Source organism: Melanaphis sacchari, unplaced genomic scaffold (genome assembly GCF_002803265.2).
Source record: "Melanaphis sacchari strain LSU unplaced genomic scaffold, SCAv2.0 Contig44_pilon_pilon, whole genome shotgun sequence".
Classification (NCBI taxonomy): Eukaryota; Metazoa; Arthropoda; class Insecta; order Hemiptera; family Aphididae; genus Melanaphis; species Melanaphis sacchari.
Window position 1 is genome coordinate 2,787,925 of NW_020271295.1, and position 22,908 is coordinate 2,810,832.

At 26.4% G+C, this 22,908-nt stretch overlaps 1 protein-coding gene across 4 annotated transcripts in view; it reads right to left on the bottom strand.

The window, feature by feature from the left end:
* The window catches only part of LOC112597971 (transmembrane and TPR repeat-containing protein CG4050), a 52,594-nt gene that overhangs the window by 9,333 nt on the left and 20,353 nt on the right, over positions 1–22,908 (bottom strand). For all 4 annotated transcript variants that reach the window (XM_025344247.1, XM_025344244.1, XM_025344245.1 and 1 more), the window contains 2 exons: positions 20,048–20,147; positions 19,813–19,928 (listed from right to left, as the gene is read on the bottom strand). In XM_025344247.1, the coding sequence (XP_025200032.1) occupies positions 19,813–19,928; positions 20,048–20,147 (216 nt within the window). The remainder of the gene's footprint in view (positions 1–19,812; positions 19,929–20,047; positions 20,148–22,908) is intronic.

Consider the following 22,908-nt stretch of genomic DNA (forward strand, 5'->3'; position numbering starts at 1 on the left):
GTCTGTCGTCGTAGGTTTATCACCGAAAACACGCGTCTATTATTCCCACACGCACCATTAAGTCCACACACGCACGCAAGGACAGCGCAGTAGTCGTTTCATCCAATACTGCAGTGCATGGGTAAGTGTGTGAGGGGTCCCTTTATATAAATTATTACGATCTGACGGTGAGAAACAATCCGCGGGCAAGACGAGATTCGCGAGGGGAACGACGTAAAGAAAAGAAGATTAAATAAATTTTTATACGCAGACAATATCTTTCTTATTGTTATTACTTTATTTTTTTTCGCTCGTGCTTTTCTATACGCGTGTTTCTTTATCCCCTTCCTCTCATCCCAATCATTCGTATTCCGCATTCGCATTTCCATTCCTCGACGTACAATTTAATATTTCGAAAACTTTCGGCGCGCGAATCGAAAGTTTCTGTTGTATACAGTAGTATTCTCCTATTTAACTATAGGTATAAGGTGTTTTTGTTTTTCGAATTTATTTTCTCCTTACAGTCAAGCAGTAGATGTATAAGGTATAACTCTGTGTGATATTGGAGAAGGGGGGGGATTAGCACCATCAAATGTATAATGAATAAGTCACGAAAATTTTATTTTTCTATGAAGTATAAAATTGGCTAAATATAAAAATGCTGTAAAGGTTTTTCTAGATTTAAACAAATGTTCAGATTTGTTCAATCCTTTAAAAACCGTACTATGGCGATACCAATTAATTTTTTTTTCAAATGAGAACTAATTTTTTTTTTACTGTTAATTATTGAGTTGATCATGTATTTATAAATTCAAATAATTTAAAATATATAACCTTCATAGTATATTTCAAAATTCAATGATTAAAATTTGAATAAATACATTACTAAAGATAAAATGAGAGTGTGAATGTTTGGTGAATCATATACTGGATACATATTGATGTATATTTATATTTATTACAATAGCTATTTGAAAATATGCAAACTTAGAAGAAGAGTGTAGAGAAAATTTCTTAACAGATTAATAAAGTAAAAATATAGCGGCCTAACAACTTCTCACTGAAAAATGTTGGTTCTAGTTGCACATGCTCGAATGATAGATAACAGTAGGTACTAACGATAAAATGTTAGCGAATAATGCTTTCGGCATTCATGACAATACAACACTTGACAGAAAAGATACTATCTGTTTATTAAAATAATTTGCATGGTGGTGAATGCTTACTGGTCGTACTGTAAATTTTTCTGTTCCGAATAAGTGTGGTGTTTGTGCGCAGAAAAGGGTAAAAAAAAAAATACTGTTTGAATTATGAGATACGCAAATGTGTCAAGTTTAAGGGATTTTCGAAATTGATAATGTTATCAACGTGCGTGACGAATTGTGATCCAAGGGGCTGTTGGGTAGCGTGCACAAAACACGTTCTAACGATTTTGTTCACAAACGAAATTAAAAAATAAATTTGACAGCAAAAACCAGCATAAAATTAACGCTTTTTCCAATTCAGTTTTACTATATCCTTTTACTTTTTTTTTTATTCGCACATGTTTATGATATGATATATATATTGTTTCATTGTATATACGAGTGATTTATTGTTTTTGGCATAAACTTGTACACACAGACGTTGATAGTAAAGCATTCAAATAAAATTTTGGCCACCGAAATACTATATTCCGGGAGCCATTTTGTTCAGTATTGTTTATTGATATCTTTATAATTTGTCCCGTTTTTATTGGTGATTGAATAATAATAATAAAAAAAAGTTTAATGGTTCACACGCTGTGATTAAAAACTAAATCAACGGATATAGAATTTTAAAAGTATTCTTAAGTAAGTTTTAAAGCGACAAAAAAAAAAATAATAATAATAATAATAATAATACATTTTATAGTCACAAAAATATTATGTAAAAAGAGAACCTTTTATTTTTTATACTATACACCAAGATATATATATGCGTGCGTGTATAAGTATGTTACTTAGTCGCACGAGGTGCAGTATTTTGAACGAATTCTAGACTTTTCACGGACTCCCTAGACCACGGCTTTTTATATTTTTTTTTTATTATTATTTTTTCTTTTTTTGCCATGTGTTAGCTAATCAAAAATACGAGTATATAATATATTTCCTGCATTGTAACGAATTCAGCAGAATAAATGTTGCCATTTTTACTCTAAACCCTAAGGAAATCTGTTCAGAAATGTATTTCCCATCTTTGTGTAAGCCCTATAAATCTCATCACGCTGCAGTTTTACCTTCTGAGTAAACGACGAATTTTCACTCGGTTTACACAATATGCATAAATGTTTTGACCTACATATGTAAAAGTCAGATTTGCGTAGGGGCGCGATTGGTTTATTATTCAAGTGAATTTAAGTGCGACTAGTGAGTCTGCGATGGGATAGATGCCAACGCACATCACACACAAACTTGACATTTGGCAAAGAACCGTTTTAAAACGGCAAAGGTCTTTTTGTCATTTTAATGATTATCTGTATCGCGGGATATCTGTCTCGTCGATGCCACAGAATTCACGTATTATTATGCTCTTTAAATTATTGTTTATATTACCTTGAATATCATTTCTACACACAGCTGTAACACATTTGCCTATCTCGAGTGCCGTGTTATTAACTATTGAAGATATTTTAATATTCTTATCGTACATTATTAAACAGTACACATAGACATAATATTATAATACTACTTCTGTGGTAAAAAGTTTTCAAAGTGATTAAATGTAATATAGTAACATAATAACATAATAGAACATTTAAATTAAATAATTTTAGAAAAGCTTGAATTAATCAAGCAAAATATGATGCACATAGACCGCACTAACACGTATTCCATATAAGGATATAGTTCCTAACCTATTTAATTCTTTGAAATACATAAATTTTCTTAGATCATTTTTATAAATAATTAAAACTTATAGATTAGTAATAATCATCCTTAAAATTAACAAATTGGCATAGTCTAAGTATCTTTCAATCCCATTATCCATTATTTTGACCTTATTGTCTTAATAGTACACAAAGTTAAACAAATCAAAAACTACGCATTATAATTTTGATTCTGATATGTAATGTTAAAAAATAAAATAAAAATAACTACTAAATAATTTACAATAGATAAGGAGAGTTATTGTTTGGAAACAGAAGTTTGTAACTTTACAGGGCACGCCTTAACATTTTGAATGACTTCATTACTAAAAAAAAGGGGTTATCATATTCTAGGTGGATCAACTTAAATGTTTTTCTAAATATATTTATTCGTTGGAAAGGTATTTTTTAAATAGCATTAAACAAAATCTATGTTTGTGTGTGTGTGTGTTTTTTAAATATATTATAATTGAATTCAGTAAAACAAACAATTTTATTTTGCAAATAAAAAAAAAAAATAACAAAAAAAAATTTATAGAAAATAAGTTACAGGAGGCTTGTATTTAAGACAAGAGCGTTTCACGACTGTGCCATACTTGAATCGATCTTAACGTCGAGCAATTGATTCGATTTTAAATTATTTTCTTTTATAAATGATGATTCTCGTTAAAGAGTTAGTGAAAAATAAATAATAATTATATACATATTAAACAGTCTTATCCGCTACACTCGAATATTAATGATCGTCCGGCGAATCGCTGTCGACCTCAATTTCTGTATGAGATCAAGTCTTGTAATTAATCACATTATGCACGTACTGGAAAATCAGTTTAACCATTTTCAAAAAAAAAAAAAAAAAAATAAATAAATAAATAAATAAATAAATAAAATAAAAATTATCTTGTATTAAAAAAAATGCAGACTTTGAGAACAGATTTGTTCCGCTATGTTGTGGTTTTTAATGTAAATCGGTATACTAAGGAATTATATTATATAATATGTACTACGTGGTTAAATTTGTTATTATACTTGGCCTCTTGTCTTAACTGTTTATTTTATTGCTCTCGTGATAATATCATATTATTTTCCGAAGAACAGTCACAGCCACCACTGCCTCGCCTTCGCGAACATTCCATATAGCTCTCAGATTATTATAACATCAATAATTTGTATCTGCTGCTGCTGTGTGTTTCCAAACGTTTTCGTGACGGTGTCGCGATAAAATATGGTGTAATGTAAATACGGGCTATTAAGTGCGTGGTTGTAAAAGAAGACGTTTTTTGAGAAATTAATAAATAAAATATATAATAATAATAGTAAATTAACTATGAGTTTGATAAAAAATAATAACCTAAAACATTTTATTCTCTCTAGTATATATATAATATAAATAAGCATATTAGTATATTACACACAATTATTGGTTTTGTAATTGCAATTTTTAGTGTTAAGGCAATGTTTTTGTTTTTGTTATTGTCATTACAAGATCTTAAGTAACATGTGCCAATCACGTAACTACAATGGTAATTACTTCAAACATTTATGAGACGGGCAACGACAAACGGATTTTGTACAATCGTTTATAATGGCGCAATAATATTATATTATTTAAACAACAAAAACCAAACTATGTATACATATTATTAAAAAAATACGTTTTTTTGTTTAAAATGCTTTTTGTTTTTATATAAAATTTATGAAGTATCTTAATTTCTAGTTTTTACAAAATTTGTTTTCGATTTTATATTATTAATAGGCATACGTATACTTTGACACAGGTTGATTAATATTTTTCTTTATTTTCAGATTTATTATTATTAAAAATCCTTGATTACTATGTATTGCATGCGATTATTAATTTTATATTGATATAAAATGTATCTGAACTCATCAAAAATAGACGTTATTACATCTGTATGGCTTTATAAGAACGTAATAACAACCGATAAAAATTAATAAAAACATATGAATATTTTCTGAATTTTTAAATTTAGATCATTACACTTGGTAAAAGTCACTACAACTAGTATCATAAACGGTTATCATCATACAAAATAGTTTATACACAATTTACAGAGGATGCATTGAATTACTAAACTATTCGTATATGTTATATCACTTGTCAATGATGTTAATAATATAAAACAAATGCAATTGAATTTTGTAATTTTCCATTAATATACTATACAATTACGATCAACAAAATCTTAACCCCCTAACTATTTTAAATTAAATACCTTTATCCAAAATTCTCGATATCTGATTTGCTACAAATACAGAGATTTAATTATCATGTTTATACATAATAATGTCATTAACTAAATAATTTAATTAAATCATTTACAAAATACCCAATATTTTACGATTTGTTTATCTTACACGACCTAAATTCCAATCAAAAGTTTTCACAATCTAAAATAAAATCACTTTTTTTAACTTTTGATTTATATATTTCCATTTTACTTTGATTTCGAGTTTGACTATCGTCGTAAAACTTCACAAGTCGTTTTAAACATACTTTTAAGTTTAGAGGATAAAAATAATATCATTCAAGATCAAAGCGCCTTATGAGTATCATATACATTGCGTTTAATATATAGGTAATTTTCAAACTAATTAAACATTTTTATTAAATTTTAACAATATATTTGTGGATAGAACTAAGTCGGTAATATTAGTTTTTCACATAAATGATGGTCGAGTAATTTAATAACAAAATATCAATTAAAATGATTAAAAGGCATTTTATTTGCTTTTGACAACTACTTCTAGTGAAAGGTTACAGACTTGCAGTATTTACACGATTAAGTATTATTTTCTAAATGCATTACTCGAGTATAATGGACAATTTAAAATAGTCAACGACCATAATACTAAAGATTAAAATAGCATTAAAAACATACATAATTATTTAGTTTACTATATTCTTCATTTAACGTACTAAATTATTTTTGTTTGTTTGTGTTAAAAAAAACAAAAAAAACAATACATTTATTTATAATGGATACATAAGGGTATCAAACAGTACGCACAATTAAAATATGTTTATTTGAATTTCATATCAAGTTGACAAATCAAAAGCATTTTACATGTTTAGTATTACTGTGTCCCCTTAAAAATTGGCGTTTAGTATGATTATAGGGTTCTATTACATTTCTTGAAAGTGCGTATTATTATTATAGGTATGACATCCAAAAAATAACCTTCCATATCCTATATTACTTTAACCTAACAATTGACGTGTTATTGACGATTAAAAACAATAAAAATATAGATGAAAAAAAAACATTGAATGGAATTCATTTTAATAATGGCACCCTGGGTGTTTATTTATGTTTAAATCAGCATAGGCGGTAATCATTGTGGGTGCAAAAACCACAAAACGAAACTTGAAGGCAAAAGTGTATATTATATACATAAAAATGAAGCGGTAAAAAAAAAATCACATAAAAGCCTCGGGTGAAACGCATTAAAAGGAAATATTGTTACAGAATAAAGCGATATTTATTGCTAAAACGATTCTCAGACCCCAGGCCGAGTTGTTATTGCAATAGTGTGAAGGAGGTCAAAAAATATCGGAATATTATTATAGTAGAAACGTGACTCGTTTCTGGACAATTTAATGGCGTGTAGGCAGCATTTGAACGAGCAGTATAATGTGCGTGGAGTGTGGTGTACGTTAGATCATTGTTTTAAAGTTTAAATAATGTACTTCTTAACCCAATTAATGATAATATTAAATACTTTTGGAACTCAAATAATTGATATCGCATATATTAAACTTACCAGAAAAACTTGTTGTGGGGTTAACTGACTATTGGAAGGTTGAAGGATAGGTCTGTGGCGTTTACCGATTTTGTCAAAGCTGCATCGTTTAGATTAACGAATTTATCGAGTCAAACGGTTTCTCAGAAGTCACGTTTTCGTCAAAGAGCTTGGGCTTTAAGCTTTAAGTTAATTTTGTGTACATATAACATTATAATTAAATCCCTCCCACATTGATATATATATACTACAATACACACACTCACACGTGCGCGCGCATGCACACATTACACGTCATACATAAGGGTATGGTTCAATTAGTTGAAATTCTCAAAGTAAGCCATTGTAAAATAAAGCAATTAATGATTATAATAAATAATAAATAGACATTTGTTAATTTAAATTATAATGATTAATCGAATTTGACATGTTTTAATTAAATTAAATGATTTAAATTAAAAACTGAGTACCAAAATAATAAACATATCCATATATATTTAATACATTAAATATGCTATACACAACAAAATTATATGACTATCAAACATTTGAGCATGTTATTATTTTCAGCCAAACGATTTTATACATTTAATATTTTACAAAAAAATTATCGCTGATTCAAAAAAAAAAATAATTTAGATTGAGCTCGAAACTATATGAAAAATTATTTTTTGATTTGGACAAAGTCACAGGTAAAACTGTATAAAATGTATGAAAAATAATTTTATTTATATTAAATATTTCTGATATACAATTAGAAATGGGCGAGTTACTTAACTTTTTTTGTTCATTTATTCATGAAAATTATGATACTAAATATTTGTTTGTTAGCAGGGTTATTGATAAAAATTCATCATTAAAGTTATAATTAAAATTTAAAGATATTAACATGGGCTAAAATGTTAAAAAATTTAATAACTTATGTATATAGTATAATATATAAGCAGGTTTAGTAAACTATATTATCGTATAAATATATAATATTATTATGTTAACACTAAAATACATGAATAACGCACTCACACATGAAGAGTTATTTAAACACCAATGTTATAAATTAATAAAATGATAGAATATCTTATAAAAAATTAGAACGTGGTCAATTGTAATACTAAAAAAAAGTTTATCTGGTTCGTTAGAATACCTAATGATTACGCTAATTTAATTTTTATAATATAATTAATAACTAAAATAAAATTATAAAAATTTAAATAAAATTAGTCTATATGCATAACATGTATGATTTCTTTAAAGTTATACAACTATTTGTTGTTAACATTTTTATAAAACGCCTAATTATTTCCTTTACAAAACGATAAAATACTTCAAATTCGTGTTTTACATTGCCAGGGTTATTATTCATCCAAAATAGAAACCATGTTTGAAATGGCTAAATAAACACCTATTTTGCATTGTGTCAACTGTTTATTGCATCCTATTTGGGTTCTATCAAAATACAATTCAATGAAGTTTTCAATTGTAACCGTTCCGTATGAAGTTACCCTTATCCCAAGGCATTGTTCAAGAAATGGAGTAGTAGAGGTTCATAGAACATATTTTATAAATGATAATAAAATAAACGTAGACGATTTTATTATGTTTGTAAGTATGATTGTATTAATAAAATAATATGGGATACCTAAATAATACATTTTTTTATAAATAAATTGAATTAATAAATATTTCAATAAAATGTAAAATGTATGTTATATCTTTATTTGTTCATTATATGGATATAATTTATCAATTTATTTACTAGACCAGCAGTTCTCAATCTTTTTAGTACCGCGACCCAAATTTCCCTCGAAAAATCTCTAATGACCCACATGGTTTCACTTTTCAAAAAGTAGTTAAATAAAAAAAAAAAATTTATTTAAAATAATATAATATAATATATTTTAATTTTTTTAACAAAATTTGTTTATTAGGTTTAAATTATTATTTTTATTATTGTATAGGTTTATAATCAATATATTTTTACAAATGTACTTTAATTAATAATAATTTGTTTTACATTAATTTAACATACATTTCTTGGAATCTGTATAATTTAAAAAACTATTCGCGACCCATCAAAAATTAACCGACGACCCACCAGTGGGTCGCGACCCACAGTTTGAGAAACGCTGTACTAGACAATATTTTTTTTTATAAATTTGTAAGATGAGTTAAATCGATGATTGCAAAAACGACACGAGTCACATTTTTTGTGAAACGCGTGAATCAGAAAATTTTATAAGTCAATAATAAAAAAACATTATATTATTTATATACACAAATTATGTATAATCGGTGTATAATATGTTTCTACAAGTTTTCATTTTTAAATAAGAATTTTTTTCAGAATTATTTAAATTATACACTTTTTATCAATTATCCAAAAATTTTGAAAAATTGACTCATGTCGTTTCTGCAATCATCGATTCAGTTACTATGCATAATTGTATGGTTAGTAAACATAATTTGTTTTATGAGACATTGGAAAGATTTAGAGAATATAGTTTACGCAAAATATTTATTTTTTTTTTTTGACAGTAACTGGATGTGTAAAAAATATAATATATTTTAAATAATTATGATCTAAAAGGTTAGATTTTTTTATTTTATTTTTTTAGATAAAACGAGTAATATATAAAGTATTTTTTTACACACAAAACATATAAGCATATTCACTAACATTATTTTAGAACTAGAAAAGATATGAACATAGTACAAAAAAGCTATACATGAATACAATTTTACAAATATATTTTTTTTTTGCGTTTTATTGTCATTAGATACACATAAAACCTAAGTTATTGTAACTAGGAACTATAATATTTGGTTTTTTAAACATAGAAGACTATTAAAATATTTATTTTAAAAATTTCTAATATTTTAATTAATTATGAATAATACAGAGGAAATTGAGAATACAATAGAAGAAACAGAAAAATACATAGACGAACTCGAGGATCAGCTTTGTTACTATGAAGACGTTATTGCTGAAAGAGATTATCTTAAATCAGAGCTCATAAAAGGTCAGACAAAATTAGATTCTATTAAAATAGAAAAAACAAACATGTTAAACGAATTAATACGTGAAACCAGAGAATTAAGTTGTAAATATAATATAAAAGAAGAACAATTGATAGGTTTCCAAGAAGAAAATAATTGTTTACAGTATGAAAACGAGCAAACACTTAATAAACTAGATGAGTTGCAGATCAAAATAGAAAAGTTAGATAATATAAATTCAACTCTGTTGGAGAATAAAACAATATTAGAAAGGCAACTTTTCGAAGCCATTGAGATCACAAATAAGTTAAGAGATAAGAAGCAATTAGCACAATCTAAACTGCAAGACAGAGAACAAGACATAATATGCACTCAAAAAGCTGTGACCGAAAAAATAACACAGATCACTGAATTGGAGAAAAACATTAGTATTGAGCAAGACCGTTATGAGTGCTTGCAGTCAACAATATGTGAATTAAAAATGAAAAATGAAAATATTTCCAAGATATTGCAGGAAAAAAAGCTAAAATACAATGTAAAATTAATGAAAATACAAATGAATTATGTACACTCAAATTGAAATTAAAAGATAAACAGGCTGAAGAGTTGGAGCAAAGAAATAGTACAATACAATTAAAGGAAGAACTTAACTTATTTAAAAAGGAACATTGTAAAGAGAAATGTAGAGTAGACAAGGAAATTGAAGAACTTAGAGTTAAGCTTAAGTCAATTGCCACAAATCTCAAATTGATTAATTCAAAACTTTGTGATGCACAAATAGAAAGTACAAAGCTCAAATGCCAGATAAAAGATCAAAACGAGAAGATTATACAATTGGATTCAACGAAAGAAATGTTACTGCAAGAAGTGAAAAAAATCAAAGAGGCTACAGACTCAACGACAGAGATGATAACGGCACAGCTTAAAAAACATGATATTGAAAAAAAAAATGTTTGATACAAAATTAGATTCAAAATTAAAAGAACATTGTGAACTCAAGAAACTAAGTAAAAATCAGACAGAACAATTAATAAAGTCGAATAAAAACAATGTTAGATGTTAAGTGTAATTTGGCCGGAAATGTGTACCAGATATGTATACTTAACATTATATGTCTGGAAATTATATTAACATTTATTAATTTTACTGTTCATATTTTGTTTTACCTGAAATATTGATCAAATAAATATTAAATCAGATATTTCTATACAACAAAAATAATATACGTTTTTGACATGAATTCTATATATTTTTAATTTAACGTATTTAGTATCCAATATTAATTTTTGACAATTTGTTTTGATTGTTAAGAACAATTTTGTTAAAAATTATTATTTATTTCTGTTGTTTTATACAATTAAAATATATGTTTATAATAAAAAAATGTAAAATTATATACGATTAAGTCGATTTATTTGTGTATACTTAACAGCTGTAAATTACATTTTTAGCTAAAAATTAAGGTTAGTATGTTTTGTTTATGTATCGTTAAGTTTCATACTGATACCTATAATACGTTGGCACTATTATTAAGACTTATCTTAAAAAAAAAAAAAAAAAATAAACTTTTTAAAATTCTATAATTGTGTCGTTAGATGTATTTTTTGTTTAGTTTTGGGTTATGTTATTTTCTATGAATGTTTTAGATGAAAATTAGATTTTGGTCTTTGACTCTGGGTTCCGATATTACGATATTATTAGTTGTTACCTTTCTTGAAACTTCTTAGTGATGAACTCTTCGTGGTATCCGAAAGTAACTTTTGTAGCATTTGAGCGACCTCAAAGATAGTTGTGCCCACGGACAATTTCTAGCTTTTCAACGGAAAACTCTCTTACTCGACTAATTCATCAAATACTTGCTCATGTTCATACCACAAATGAACCTTTCCAAAGCGTGTTTTATTTACTATTTATAAGTACACTATTTCTCATTTTGACTTGTTTTATGCAAACGAATGTTTGATTTTTATTAAATTTAATTTTGAGAGACTCTATTATGACAAATAAAAATTAAATTGAATATCTATATTTAAATAAACTACGCATGTATAATATTGATATAATTATATTTTATGTTACTATAATTATATATCTATTATTAAAGGCATTTAAATTAGGTGCATTCAAATCGGCTTTAATTTATAAATAAGTCTTTTCATAAACACTCTACACTAACTTAATGTTTTATTGTGTTTCTTATACAAATATTGTTGAACGATTAGTAATTTTATCCACTTACGATTAAATCACAATTCACCACACCACTCTGTAACTAATGAATTATAAACACGTTATATTGAACAATACAAAATAAACTTAAGTCTTCAAAGATTTATCTAATTTAAATACATTACGCACATATTATGTAAAATAACTAGTTTTTTAAAACTTGTAACCTATTTTAACTTAACTAAATATTGCAGAGTAAAATATCATTAAAAAAAAACTATTTAAATATATAAAAAAAACTGTAAAATTTTACTGACTTGCGCTTCTTATGTTTACGCAGACGGAATGTTTATAGAAAACAAAATACCTAACTACTCTATATGATGGAACGATTGACATAGAGGTAAGTTTATTTGGTTTAGGGTGTACCCAAGCAAATTATATGATGACAATTGAAGGAACGTGCTTACCATATGTCAGCATTTTCGGTTCTTCATACTCAGTATAGACTATGCAAGTATAAAATTCGTCGGGAGCACAGTTTTTAATTTTGTTTTAATATGAATACGCCAGACGTGGATGGTTATAACGACGATTTAATTTCAACACTAATTTTAGTCTATTCGATAATCTGCATAATATTATGTTTGACCACTGAATACGTATATTATTCTATTTTGTATAAGTTTTTTTTGTACAGTAGCTGATTTCAAGGTTAACTATTTTCTTGGTATAAATAAACATAAAACATAATAATTGACTACAAACACGCAACCCATTCCCTGATGGATAACTATCTGAATGTGTGTTTTACTTAATGGCCGACGAAACTCCGGCCTCGTGGGCGCAATATTATTCTAGACAGCAGCTTACCCTTTGTCTCCTCTTTCCATCTGTAGCTGTAGCTAATGAAATACGCAACGGTCCGACGCTTTTGTGGGTACTTAGATATACTTCTGTAGGGTATGCAAACTTTGACAGTGGGGAATAGTGGGTTTTGTTTGGCGAAGTTTCATGGTACAACTGACTAAGGGTTGCGGTGAATGTATATCACTGGTGAGCTATACACGATTCAACCATTCGGAACGAAGACGTCGGAATATTGAAGATTTTTTTGTTGTCAATCTAACGTGTCACATCATGATTGAAAAAAAAAAATAAAGAAAACAAGATAAATGAACAATCAAACAGACAACTAAATGTCTAAAATATTAATTTATCTCATATTGCAGAGCTTAAATAATTAGTAATATCAATTTTGTGTATTCCGTACAGTATATTATTTGAAAATAAAAAAAGACATATGTCGACCACGTGCATCACTCTGCATGTATTAATTGGGTAGCATGATTCAAAATAAATATATAAACGATTAATGTTGATTTCAAATAACGATTCTTGTGTTAATCCCTTAATCCACATATTATGAAATTATAAATTACGCATTTATTGATAAACAGAATGATCTAAAAATAATATTTTTATTTATTAATTTATTAATTAATACATACGGTAATAAAATGTATTTTAAAATTATTTATGCAAAATAACCACAGTTATTAAATTGATAATAATATTTTGTAGGAAATACCTATGAATTAATTCAATTACAAACATTTTAACTATTTTTAAATATTTGAAATCAAAGAACCTAATAAAGTTATTACACACATTTTATAATACATTGGATTTTTTTTAACAAATTATGAATATTTATTGTACATGGATAAATTCTAAATGAAAAAATTGGAAATCCAGATGAAAGAACATGTTTGAGTAGCATAAAATACTAAGTTCTTTTCAAAACGTATGGAAATATTCCAAGTTTTTAATTTACAGAACTTAAAATTAAAAAAAAAAAAACCAACAAAATGTGATGGGAAGAAAATAATTAAATATTTTGGTCATAGCAAATATTTGTTTACAAGTTGAAATAATTTTTAAAATAACTTATTTATTTATTACCAGATGATTAAGAAATAAACCAAATAGAAGATTTAAAGTAAAAATTATTCTAAAATTACTTAAAAAATTGAATAGGAAATATAATTTGTAAAATATGTACGTGAGAAAATCAGCATGTGGTAGTAACAGTGGCTATATTGTGGTTCAATATTGAGTAAAGCTAAACTAATAATTATGCCTGAACCAATAGAAAAAAAAGGAAATTGGTATACCTATAATATTTAAAAATATACTAATATATTATACTATAGAATTGTATTTAGATGAGTTTGATATTAACAACAATATCAATATTGATATTTTTTCAATAAACTTAAAGTTTTTGTAAAAATAGAATGATAAAATTTCAGTAGAAAATTGCATAAGTCCATAGAAATAACCTTATCAAAATTAAATGCTTGTGTTCTACGATATGCTTATAAAATATTTTATCACATTCAAACGAATTTTTATTCATAATGATTGTAAAATATATTGACATAGCTGACTGCTAATATACATCAATTTCAATATCAGTGCTACGATCGTCTGAGTTAATCAATTTTTTAATATATAAATCTATTGATTTTTATTAAATTAAAGAGGAAAAAATTTGTTATTAAAATACTTAGAATTAATAAGAAATTGTATCAAAGTTCTATCAAGTTAGATCTAGATAATTTTTCTTTATTGAAATGAAAGAATAAAATAAATACAATGTCTAAAATATTAACAGCAGTGCGAGATTGACGCTCCTATCATCATTTGATTGTAGTTAATTGTAATTTATTAAATGTTCACAATGTAACCGTCACGTATTACATGAATAACAATAACATATTAATATTAAATTTCAGTAATGTGCAGTTGTAAAATGAACAATTTAAAAAAATAATACTCTACTACGAAAATAAAATAATATCTGAAATGATATATGTCAAAAAAAAAAAAAAAACCTTTGTCCGGGAACAAAAACACCATTAAACACGCGCAAAGGTATAGAGGAGTAACACCGCCGCCAAGTTGGATTTCTCTGAATTCTGTTGTATCACCTGGTGTTTAATACATGTGACGGCGTCGTGTTTTTTCAATGGGCATAATAATATTTCACCGGGGAATAGGTTTTTGCACGACTCTCCCACTCACCACGCCATCGACAACGACTCCTCGCTTCTACAATATTTCGCATAACCACGAAAGGTACAAAGATGAGCAAGGTGAGAGAGCGTTGGCCGCACCGTTCCTTTTTTTGCCGAGAAAATCGAAATGCTCTCCGCCGTCAGATTATCGGCTCCGTATAAGAGCGGCGGGCTAAAGGGTATAAACCCCGGGTTAGATTGGCCATTACAAGGGTGTGTTCGACCAACCCTGAAACGTCCGAGAGTGAAGTAGAGTGTATACAGGGCGCCGTGACGGTGAATTATTCAATGCACGGGTTATGTTTACAGTAGAAAGCGCTTGTTTCCAATTAACGGGCTCGAATGGCACTAGCCGCGGCGTGGAGGAATGTAAATAGAATTTTATTGTCTCAAAAGAACAACGACACAGCTGAGGTCCACCACTTGACTGTGAAAAATTTTTAATTTTTAGGGAAAACGGCGTCACATGTGCCCGAATGTTGGATGGGTTACATGATAACATTTTACGCGCCTCCGCCATCATCCACTTAAAAAACAGCAGCGACGACTAAGGACATGTAGGGTGAAACGGAATACGGGGGTAAGGATTATTACTGTTATTCGTGTCGTTTTACTTTCATAATTAACTCGTGTGTTTTTCACCGCCACTTCTTCGAATTGTGAAAGTATGTACCGTATTCGTGTATATCACCGCCGTGAATAATAAATATAATTTCTCAACGTTAACGGAGGTAGCGTAGAACAGGGGAGAATTATAGACGACGTGGGCGGAATGGAAGGCTTAAAATTTAAACACTCACGGATAGCAGCAGTGTCGTAGCTATAGTACAAAAGGAAAAAAGAAAACTTTTCCTCGTCGTCCATAAAAGTAAAAAATTAACTTTAATGCCTACACAGAAACGACGAGCTTCTATAATCAACTCTCTTTCTTTGTAGTCTTGACTAGTTCCAAACACGCAAACATTTTTCTAGCGTGTCCCGTAGGCCGGTTAAATATTTTTTAAATATATGTCGATGCTCAGTATACTCGTAGAACTAGATCGTTCTAATTAGCCTTTAATGTCACATAATATATAAATAAAACTGTTGGTATAGGTTAAGACAAATTCTTAATAAAAACAAATTCAACAATTTAAGCATAATATAAAGAGTTGTAATTCATTTTTTAAATTCAATTATCGGTGATAAAGTAATAAGTATTTTGCGCAATTTTTTAGAAAACCCTTTCATTGATTTTTTTTTTATATATTAAGTTGTGTTTACGTTCATGTATTAAAGATTCATTAATAAATTTAATAATTATAAACTTCATATAATTTTTATGGAACATATTAATGTTTACTAAAAAAAAGCTTTTTTTTTTGTATAGTTACTATTTTTATTACGAATAAAAATCATATTTTAAAATAAATAAGTACCTATACATTTTTTTTTTTTAATAATTGTATAATATATAACCTATAAATTACTCTGTAGCTGTAAAAATTTAGTGATACACGATAATTCAAAGAAAAAGTTTGAAAACAATTTTTTCAGTAATAAAATCAGTTTTTTTAGAATCTACAATAAAACCATATAATATTTTTATTTTTTATTATTAATGAGGATTTTATAACTTTAAAATGTTACAAAATAGAAATATATAAATATATTTGTATATACATTATATTTGTTGTTAAAGGTTTATAAACAATTTAATGAAAGTATTTACTATATTTATTAAATTTTAATTAAATATTAAATATGTCGTCATTATATAATGTCAGTGAATGTATTTTCGCTTTAATTTTAATATTAATTAGTTTTTATATAATTTATTAGTAATGTACATATTAAAGTTTATAGAATCGCACGGTCTTAATAAGGTATAATATACTAATAATTTTATTTTAAATGTTTTACTATTATTGAATTAAAAATAATAATAATATTATGTTTACATATTTATCAAAACACATTGAATTTAAATAAAATATGTTACACTAAAAATTAAAGTTATCGTTGAATGATATTGGTTATGAAGTTAGTACTTATTTACAATAAGTACATAATATTTCTATGGAAAAAAAATATATTTAATCCATAAATGATTAGATCTAAGACTGATTTGGTATGATTGAACATTTATACATAATAATATATAGGAACCATTTATGTTAAATTCTTAAAAACTGCAATAATATCATCTACGTTTTGTTGTGTATAAAGATTTGTTTACAAAGGACGTCAGTGAAAACATTGCTAACACAAATTTTAGTCGACGTAGGTATATATCATTTCCTGTTTATAGCTTATAAATTCTACGGAAATACTGGTTATGGAACGAGAAACTAAGCACAGGCTTAATAATTTATCTCTCAGTGACATCCCGAAACAGAAATATTTAAATGCAATTGTTTCCAACAAACCAAAAAAGCCACGCATTTTCCAATTTTAGAAAAAAAATGTAATAATAAATATGCTTTATGATTAAATATGGTTTTCATTTATTTTTAAACATACTTAGTAAGGCCAGTAAAATCGATCCTCTGGTCGAGGGTCACCATAGGGTTTTTATTGTTGTTGTATGTATACGCATACACGAGTTTATCCTTGTGTTCTCCTATTGTTGGACAGCAGTAAAAAAAGGAAAAAAAGATTTAATGGCGTAATATCCAATATAATAATGGTTTTTTTTTTAGAGGAGGGGATGTTAAAAGTTTTTTGGTCCTACATAAATTTCAATCGTAACTATTGTGACTATGGTTTTTTTACGATCGAAGATTTAACGGGATCTTGTACTAAGAATTGTAAAATCAATTGAAAAAACATTGTATTTGAGACTCGGAAAACATTTCAAACTTCGGATAATATGATTTTAGAAATTATATAATTTATTAACAATAAATATAATTATGATGTAAAAAATAACCAAATTATTAAGCTATAATACATAAGTCTATAAATTGTTTTAAATTATGTATGGGCGCGTTGGATAAGTATAATAAAAAAGTCTATAAAAAACATTTAATAAACACCCAGTAAAACTAAAAACTAATAATTAAAACAATATTATTTAAATAAATTTTAGATTCAGAGCCATTAAGAATATTTGAAAAAACGAAAGTGAATTAAATTATTATCGAGTTCTATTAAAAACGTTTCAAAATACTACTATGTGTATAAAAGTTAAATAACTAAAAAGAGTAAAACTATTTGATACAAAACATTTTTCAATTTTCGAATAAAAGAAAAGAAAAATGTTTTTGAAAATTATAGACATTTATATTTTGTAAGTTAGATTATATTAATATTATTATATTTTTGGTTATTTAACTACCAGTTTTTCTAGAAATATATTTCTGATTTAGTTTATTCAACGATTTTCGAATAACGATACTAAATGCTTGATGACAAATTTATTGCCTGCTTGAAATGCATATAAGTAATTTCATTAATACCACAGGATTTATGTCCGGATTAATAACATTGTCTTGAACGTGAGTGAAGTGAGTTAATTCGATTTATTCTCAACTCATCCTTCGTTGCATAATAACGATGAATAGAATCCATCAACGTGCTTATTCCATAAGATATGAAGTAACCAGAATATGTAAGGTAGAATGGTAATACTATAATATTTCATGACTATACTTTAAGGCATACCAAAAATAAAATAACAAACAGATTTTAATGTTTGATAGAAAATATGTAGTAATATTTTGTATAATTCAATTATACAATTAATTTATTAATTTGTTTAAAAAAAGCACACGAAAAACATTTATTTTTTTTATCAAGTAAAGAATAATTAATTTATAAAAAGTAGAGGGAATTATACTAAAATGATAATAATTAAAAAAAAACAGCGTTGGATTATGACCGTATAATTATTTAAATAATTTAGTCTATTTAAAATAACAGCCATTGAATGGATAGAATTTTAATTTTTAAACTTGTCAGTCGTCACGCTAGTGGAGGTAATGCAAAAAAAAAAAAACAGTTATAATATTACTTATTTATAAAACCAATAACTTATTCACTCCACTCAGAACCTAAATGGTTAATCAAAACAAAAATGGATACAATTAAGTCAATTGTAAAAGAATATTACCAAAATGGTTTTATGATAAAAAATGTTTTATTTAAAAAGGTTTTTGCCGATTTTTTTCTATTGTGAATAGTGTAGTAAGAGGTATATATCGAAAAAGCAGAATATAAATATAGGGCGTAAGAATTACTTCAACAAGAATTAATACTATATTCGATAAAAGGTTAAGCAAACAAGGTCAGATATAATATATATTTTATGCTCATTCGTCAGCATATGCGAAAAATTAGTGTTATAATCGTAGCCAACCTTTAAATTCTTATAAAAAAATCTATGCATGATGCTCTTAAATAATGCATTGATGGTAAATCGGTGAACTATATTTAGTTTTAGTACTCATTGAGATTTATTTCTAGTTGTGCCTATGTTGGTAAGTAACACAGTTTAATGATAAATAATATATTTAATTGTTTCATTTATGGAACGCGATAAGACTGAAAAGATCTGTTAAAATTCCTGTTAGAATACAATCACGAAAACTATGCTAATAGAAAATGCAGTTACTGAGAAACAACTAAAAACAAAGTAATTAATTTCTATTTTAAATTATAATATTGTTTTAGTACAATATATTAAATTTTATTATCTTTTAAGATATTAAAAATAGTTGAAAACTATGACATTTGTTAAGAAAAATGACAATAACGTTTTATGACATATTTTATTAAATTAATCAGTATTGATATTTTAATCTTATGAATGCTTGAAAAAACTTAAAAACTATAGTTAAAACTTGTTACTGTTAATATAATTCAATAATTATTGATTGAACTCGTCAGTAGTAAATCTGTGTTCATAGTCTAGTAAAGCGCATTATTAAAATATTTATGAACTAATTTTACCTTTTGTGCGACGAAAACTTCGTAAAGAGCACAAACTCCAGCTATTGTGATCCCTTGTTCTTTACATAGCATAGCTACACTCAAGCAGACCGCAGAAAGTGTTAGAGGCTTCCATCCTGAAAGGTAATAATTGTATCATTGAGTTTTAATAACTCAAAAAGTAGGTAATTAAGTTTTACTTTATTTTTAATTTATTTTAGTTTAGAAAAAATATTAGAAGAACATAAATATATACCAGAGTATTTTTTTCTCTTGGTTGCTTCAGTATACAATAAATACGCAGATAAGTAAAACACTGACGATAGCGTTTCTGCTCGTCCAACTACACCAGTAACCTAAAACAAATAAAATATAATACATTAAATTTATAAGAATTTACAAGTTATGTATTTGAAGATTCAATTATTTTGCTAAATGAAAGTGATTTTTAGAAAATAGTATTTTAATTTAGTGTTGGCGCTTTAAAAATAGATAAAAATAAGTCAATCAAATATTTTGTTGTTAAATTCATATTTTTGGATATTTATAAAATATTTTCTTACTCTGAAGCTCACTCTTTTAAGAATATTTATCCTACCTAATTCTACTGTCCTTTATATTGTTTACTACATCGTCCGGTCGTTTGCTAATGACCCAACCGTGCATGTTAAATGACAATTAGTTAGAATCATCCTTTCTCATCTCATAATCAGAAGAACAAAGCTGAATTATAATCTTCTAAAATTTAATAACATGTCTGTAATTGTTATGCTAAACTACTTGCTGACCTATTTAATAGGGTCGGTTTTTATTATATCATAATATTACTAAGGATAGTACAAACACAAAATTATTGTTTAGGATTGTTTTAATTTAAAAATTTAAAATTTTTTAACAAAACTTTTATTTTATGGTTGATTAAAATTTAGTAATATATTAAGTTTAAATATTAACATGATATTAATATAAAAACGTATAACATTTTTTTTCTCACTTTCTCAGTCTATAAAATAATGTTTGTATAAATGAAACTAGAAATATAAATTTCTTAATATTTCAAAGTATTTTTATACTTTTCTAGATTTTTAATTTCAATACATTTATTTTGCAATATTATTTGTAATTATTAAAGTATTTCGGCTTTTAGGCGCCTAATAAAAAAATAACATTGAATTTTTGAATTAATTACGAATAGTTTTTAGAAACAATGATTTTAAATATTACAAGTAGGGTTATAAATTTAAATAATTTATTTTTATACTTCATATTTTATTCAAATAGTAAATACTATATTTATCTATAACTTTATAAATAATAACATTGATTTCTTTGAACTATTAGGAGATATTATATACTTCAATGTTTCAAATTTCAATTCTAGAAATCATGTTTTGTTTTATTCCTCATTATCGCAAAAATTACAATCGTTTTGGCCCTATTAACCTTCTATTAACAGCATGAATCTGAATTGTAATCAAATTTATTTAGATCTCTTTTATAATGACATAAATTATTTGGAATCAATTATGTTTAATTATTTATATTTTGTTTACTGTAAATACCTGTATTAGAAATTAAGTTTATTACATGTAAAATTCTAATATTTATTGAATTATTTGCTTCGGGGCGTTAAATAAATGAATAAATAAATAATATTAATAATATTATCTTAAAACAATATTATTTATTATTATATCATAAAAAAAAAAATAAAATATAAATTTACTAATTTACTAAATTATTCAAATACCTTAATTTAGAGATCAATAAAATTAGAGTAATTGAAAACACTAGTAGAAGCAAAAAAAAAAAAAGACGATAATAATATTGTAACATTATTTGATTGTTTTGCAAATTTCAAAATACTATGTATCGTTTTACGAATAGGAAGTCTCAACGGGTATTACGGACTCAGATTTAATTGACCCACTCGCCAGGGGACATTTTACAGTCCGATATTAATTTAGAATTACTCTGTTGGTACGTTATAATAATGAACATTGAAATAAAATACAAATCTCTCCCTCTATCTCTTTTTCGCTAACTGATTTTAAATTTAACGGACATATAATTAAAATTTATATCGCTTAGAAATATACATAATAATCAATATAGATATGCAATAATAGTGGAGCAAATCGGTAGATCAAACCACACCTATTGTCAGATACCCGTGATGATTTATAGAGTATGTGTTTTACCCAGTCCATTGCATGCCAAGGCCTCGAAAACAGGCACAAATAAATTTACGAAAGGTTTATCGAGTCTTTGACTTTACCTTTGTTATGTCAATCATATATATTAGAAAACCCTTATAAATTCAAAAATATAGATTTATGTTAGTATTTTTCATTTCCAAAGTAGATAAATAAAGATAAGTGACATGCGGTAGCGAAACACCCAAAACTACTCAAGTTATTGTAAATTTGATTTGATTATGTACAAAGAAAATACATATAATAAAGATACTAATCGTGAATTATATACATCTAAGTTTTATGTAATGGTAGAAAAATAAACAAATAATTTTTGAAAAGCGACAACGTAGGTTTTTTTAAAATATAATCTAAATAAAAAAGAAGAACTTGGCACAGATGAAGACTTATAAAAACCTCTATTTTCTGTGTTTATTTAATTATACTTTAAATGGGTCACAGGATTTTTTTCTGTATGTCCTTGAAGAGAATCCCTGAGGAGTACTGAACAAACGACATTTCATTCGGCATTTATATATTATTCATTAGTTATTCGACGCTTGAGTTGTGTTTGTAGAACACTCGTTTTTCGCAACTAACAACTCAATTACACCTGTGGGGGTCAGACCAATTAATCTCTTCATCGAAAAGGGTAAAATTCATCTTTTATCTTTACTCGGTTGTTAATTATTTATTTGTTCCCACTTAAATACACTTATATTGTGTTTTCCGCATCTTCCTTTCGTCAAGAATACGGATTTGTTAAGTTACCAGTTACAGAGCATCGTAGTTTTGAAACTATTTTTCAGTAAAACAGAGTAGAAATGAAAATTGTGTGCAAAACTTTTTCTCGCATTGCAAAATGATAGCATGTAACTGCAAAACTTTAAGACAGCAAAAAAGTAAAAAAAAAATAATTACT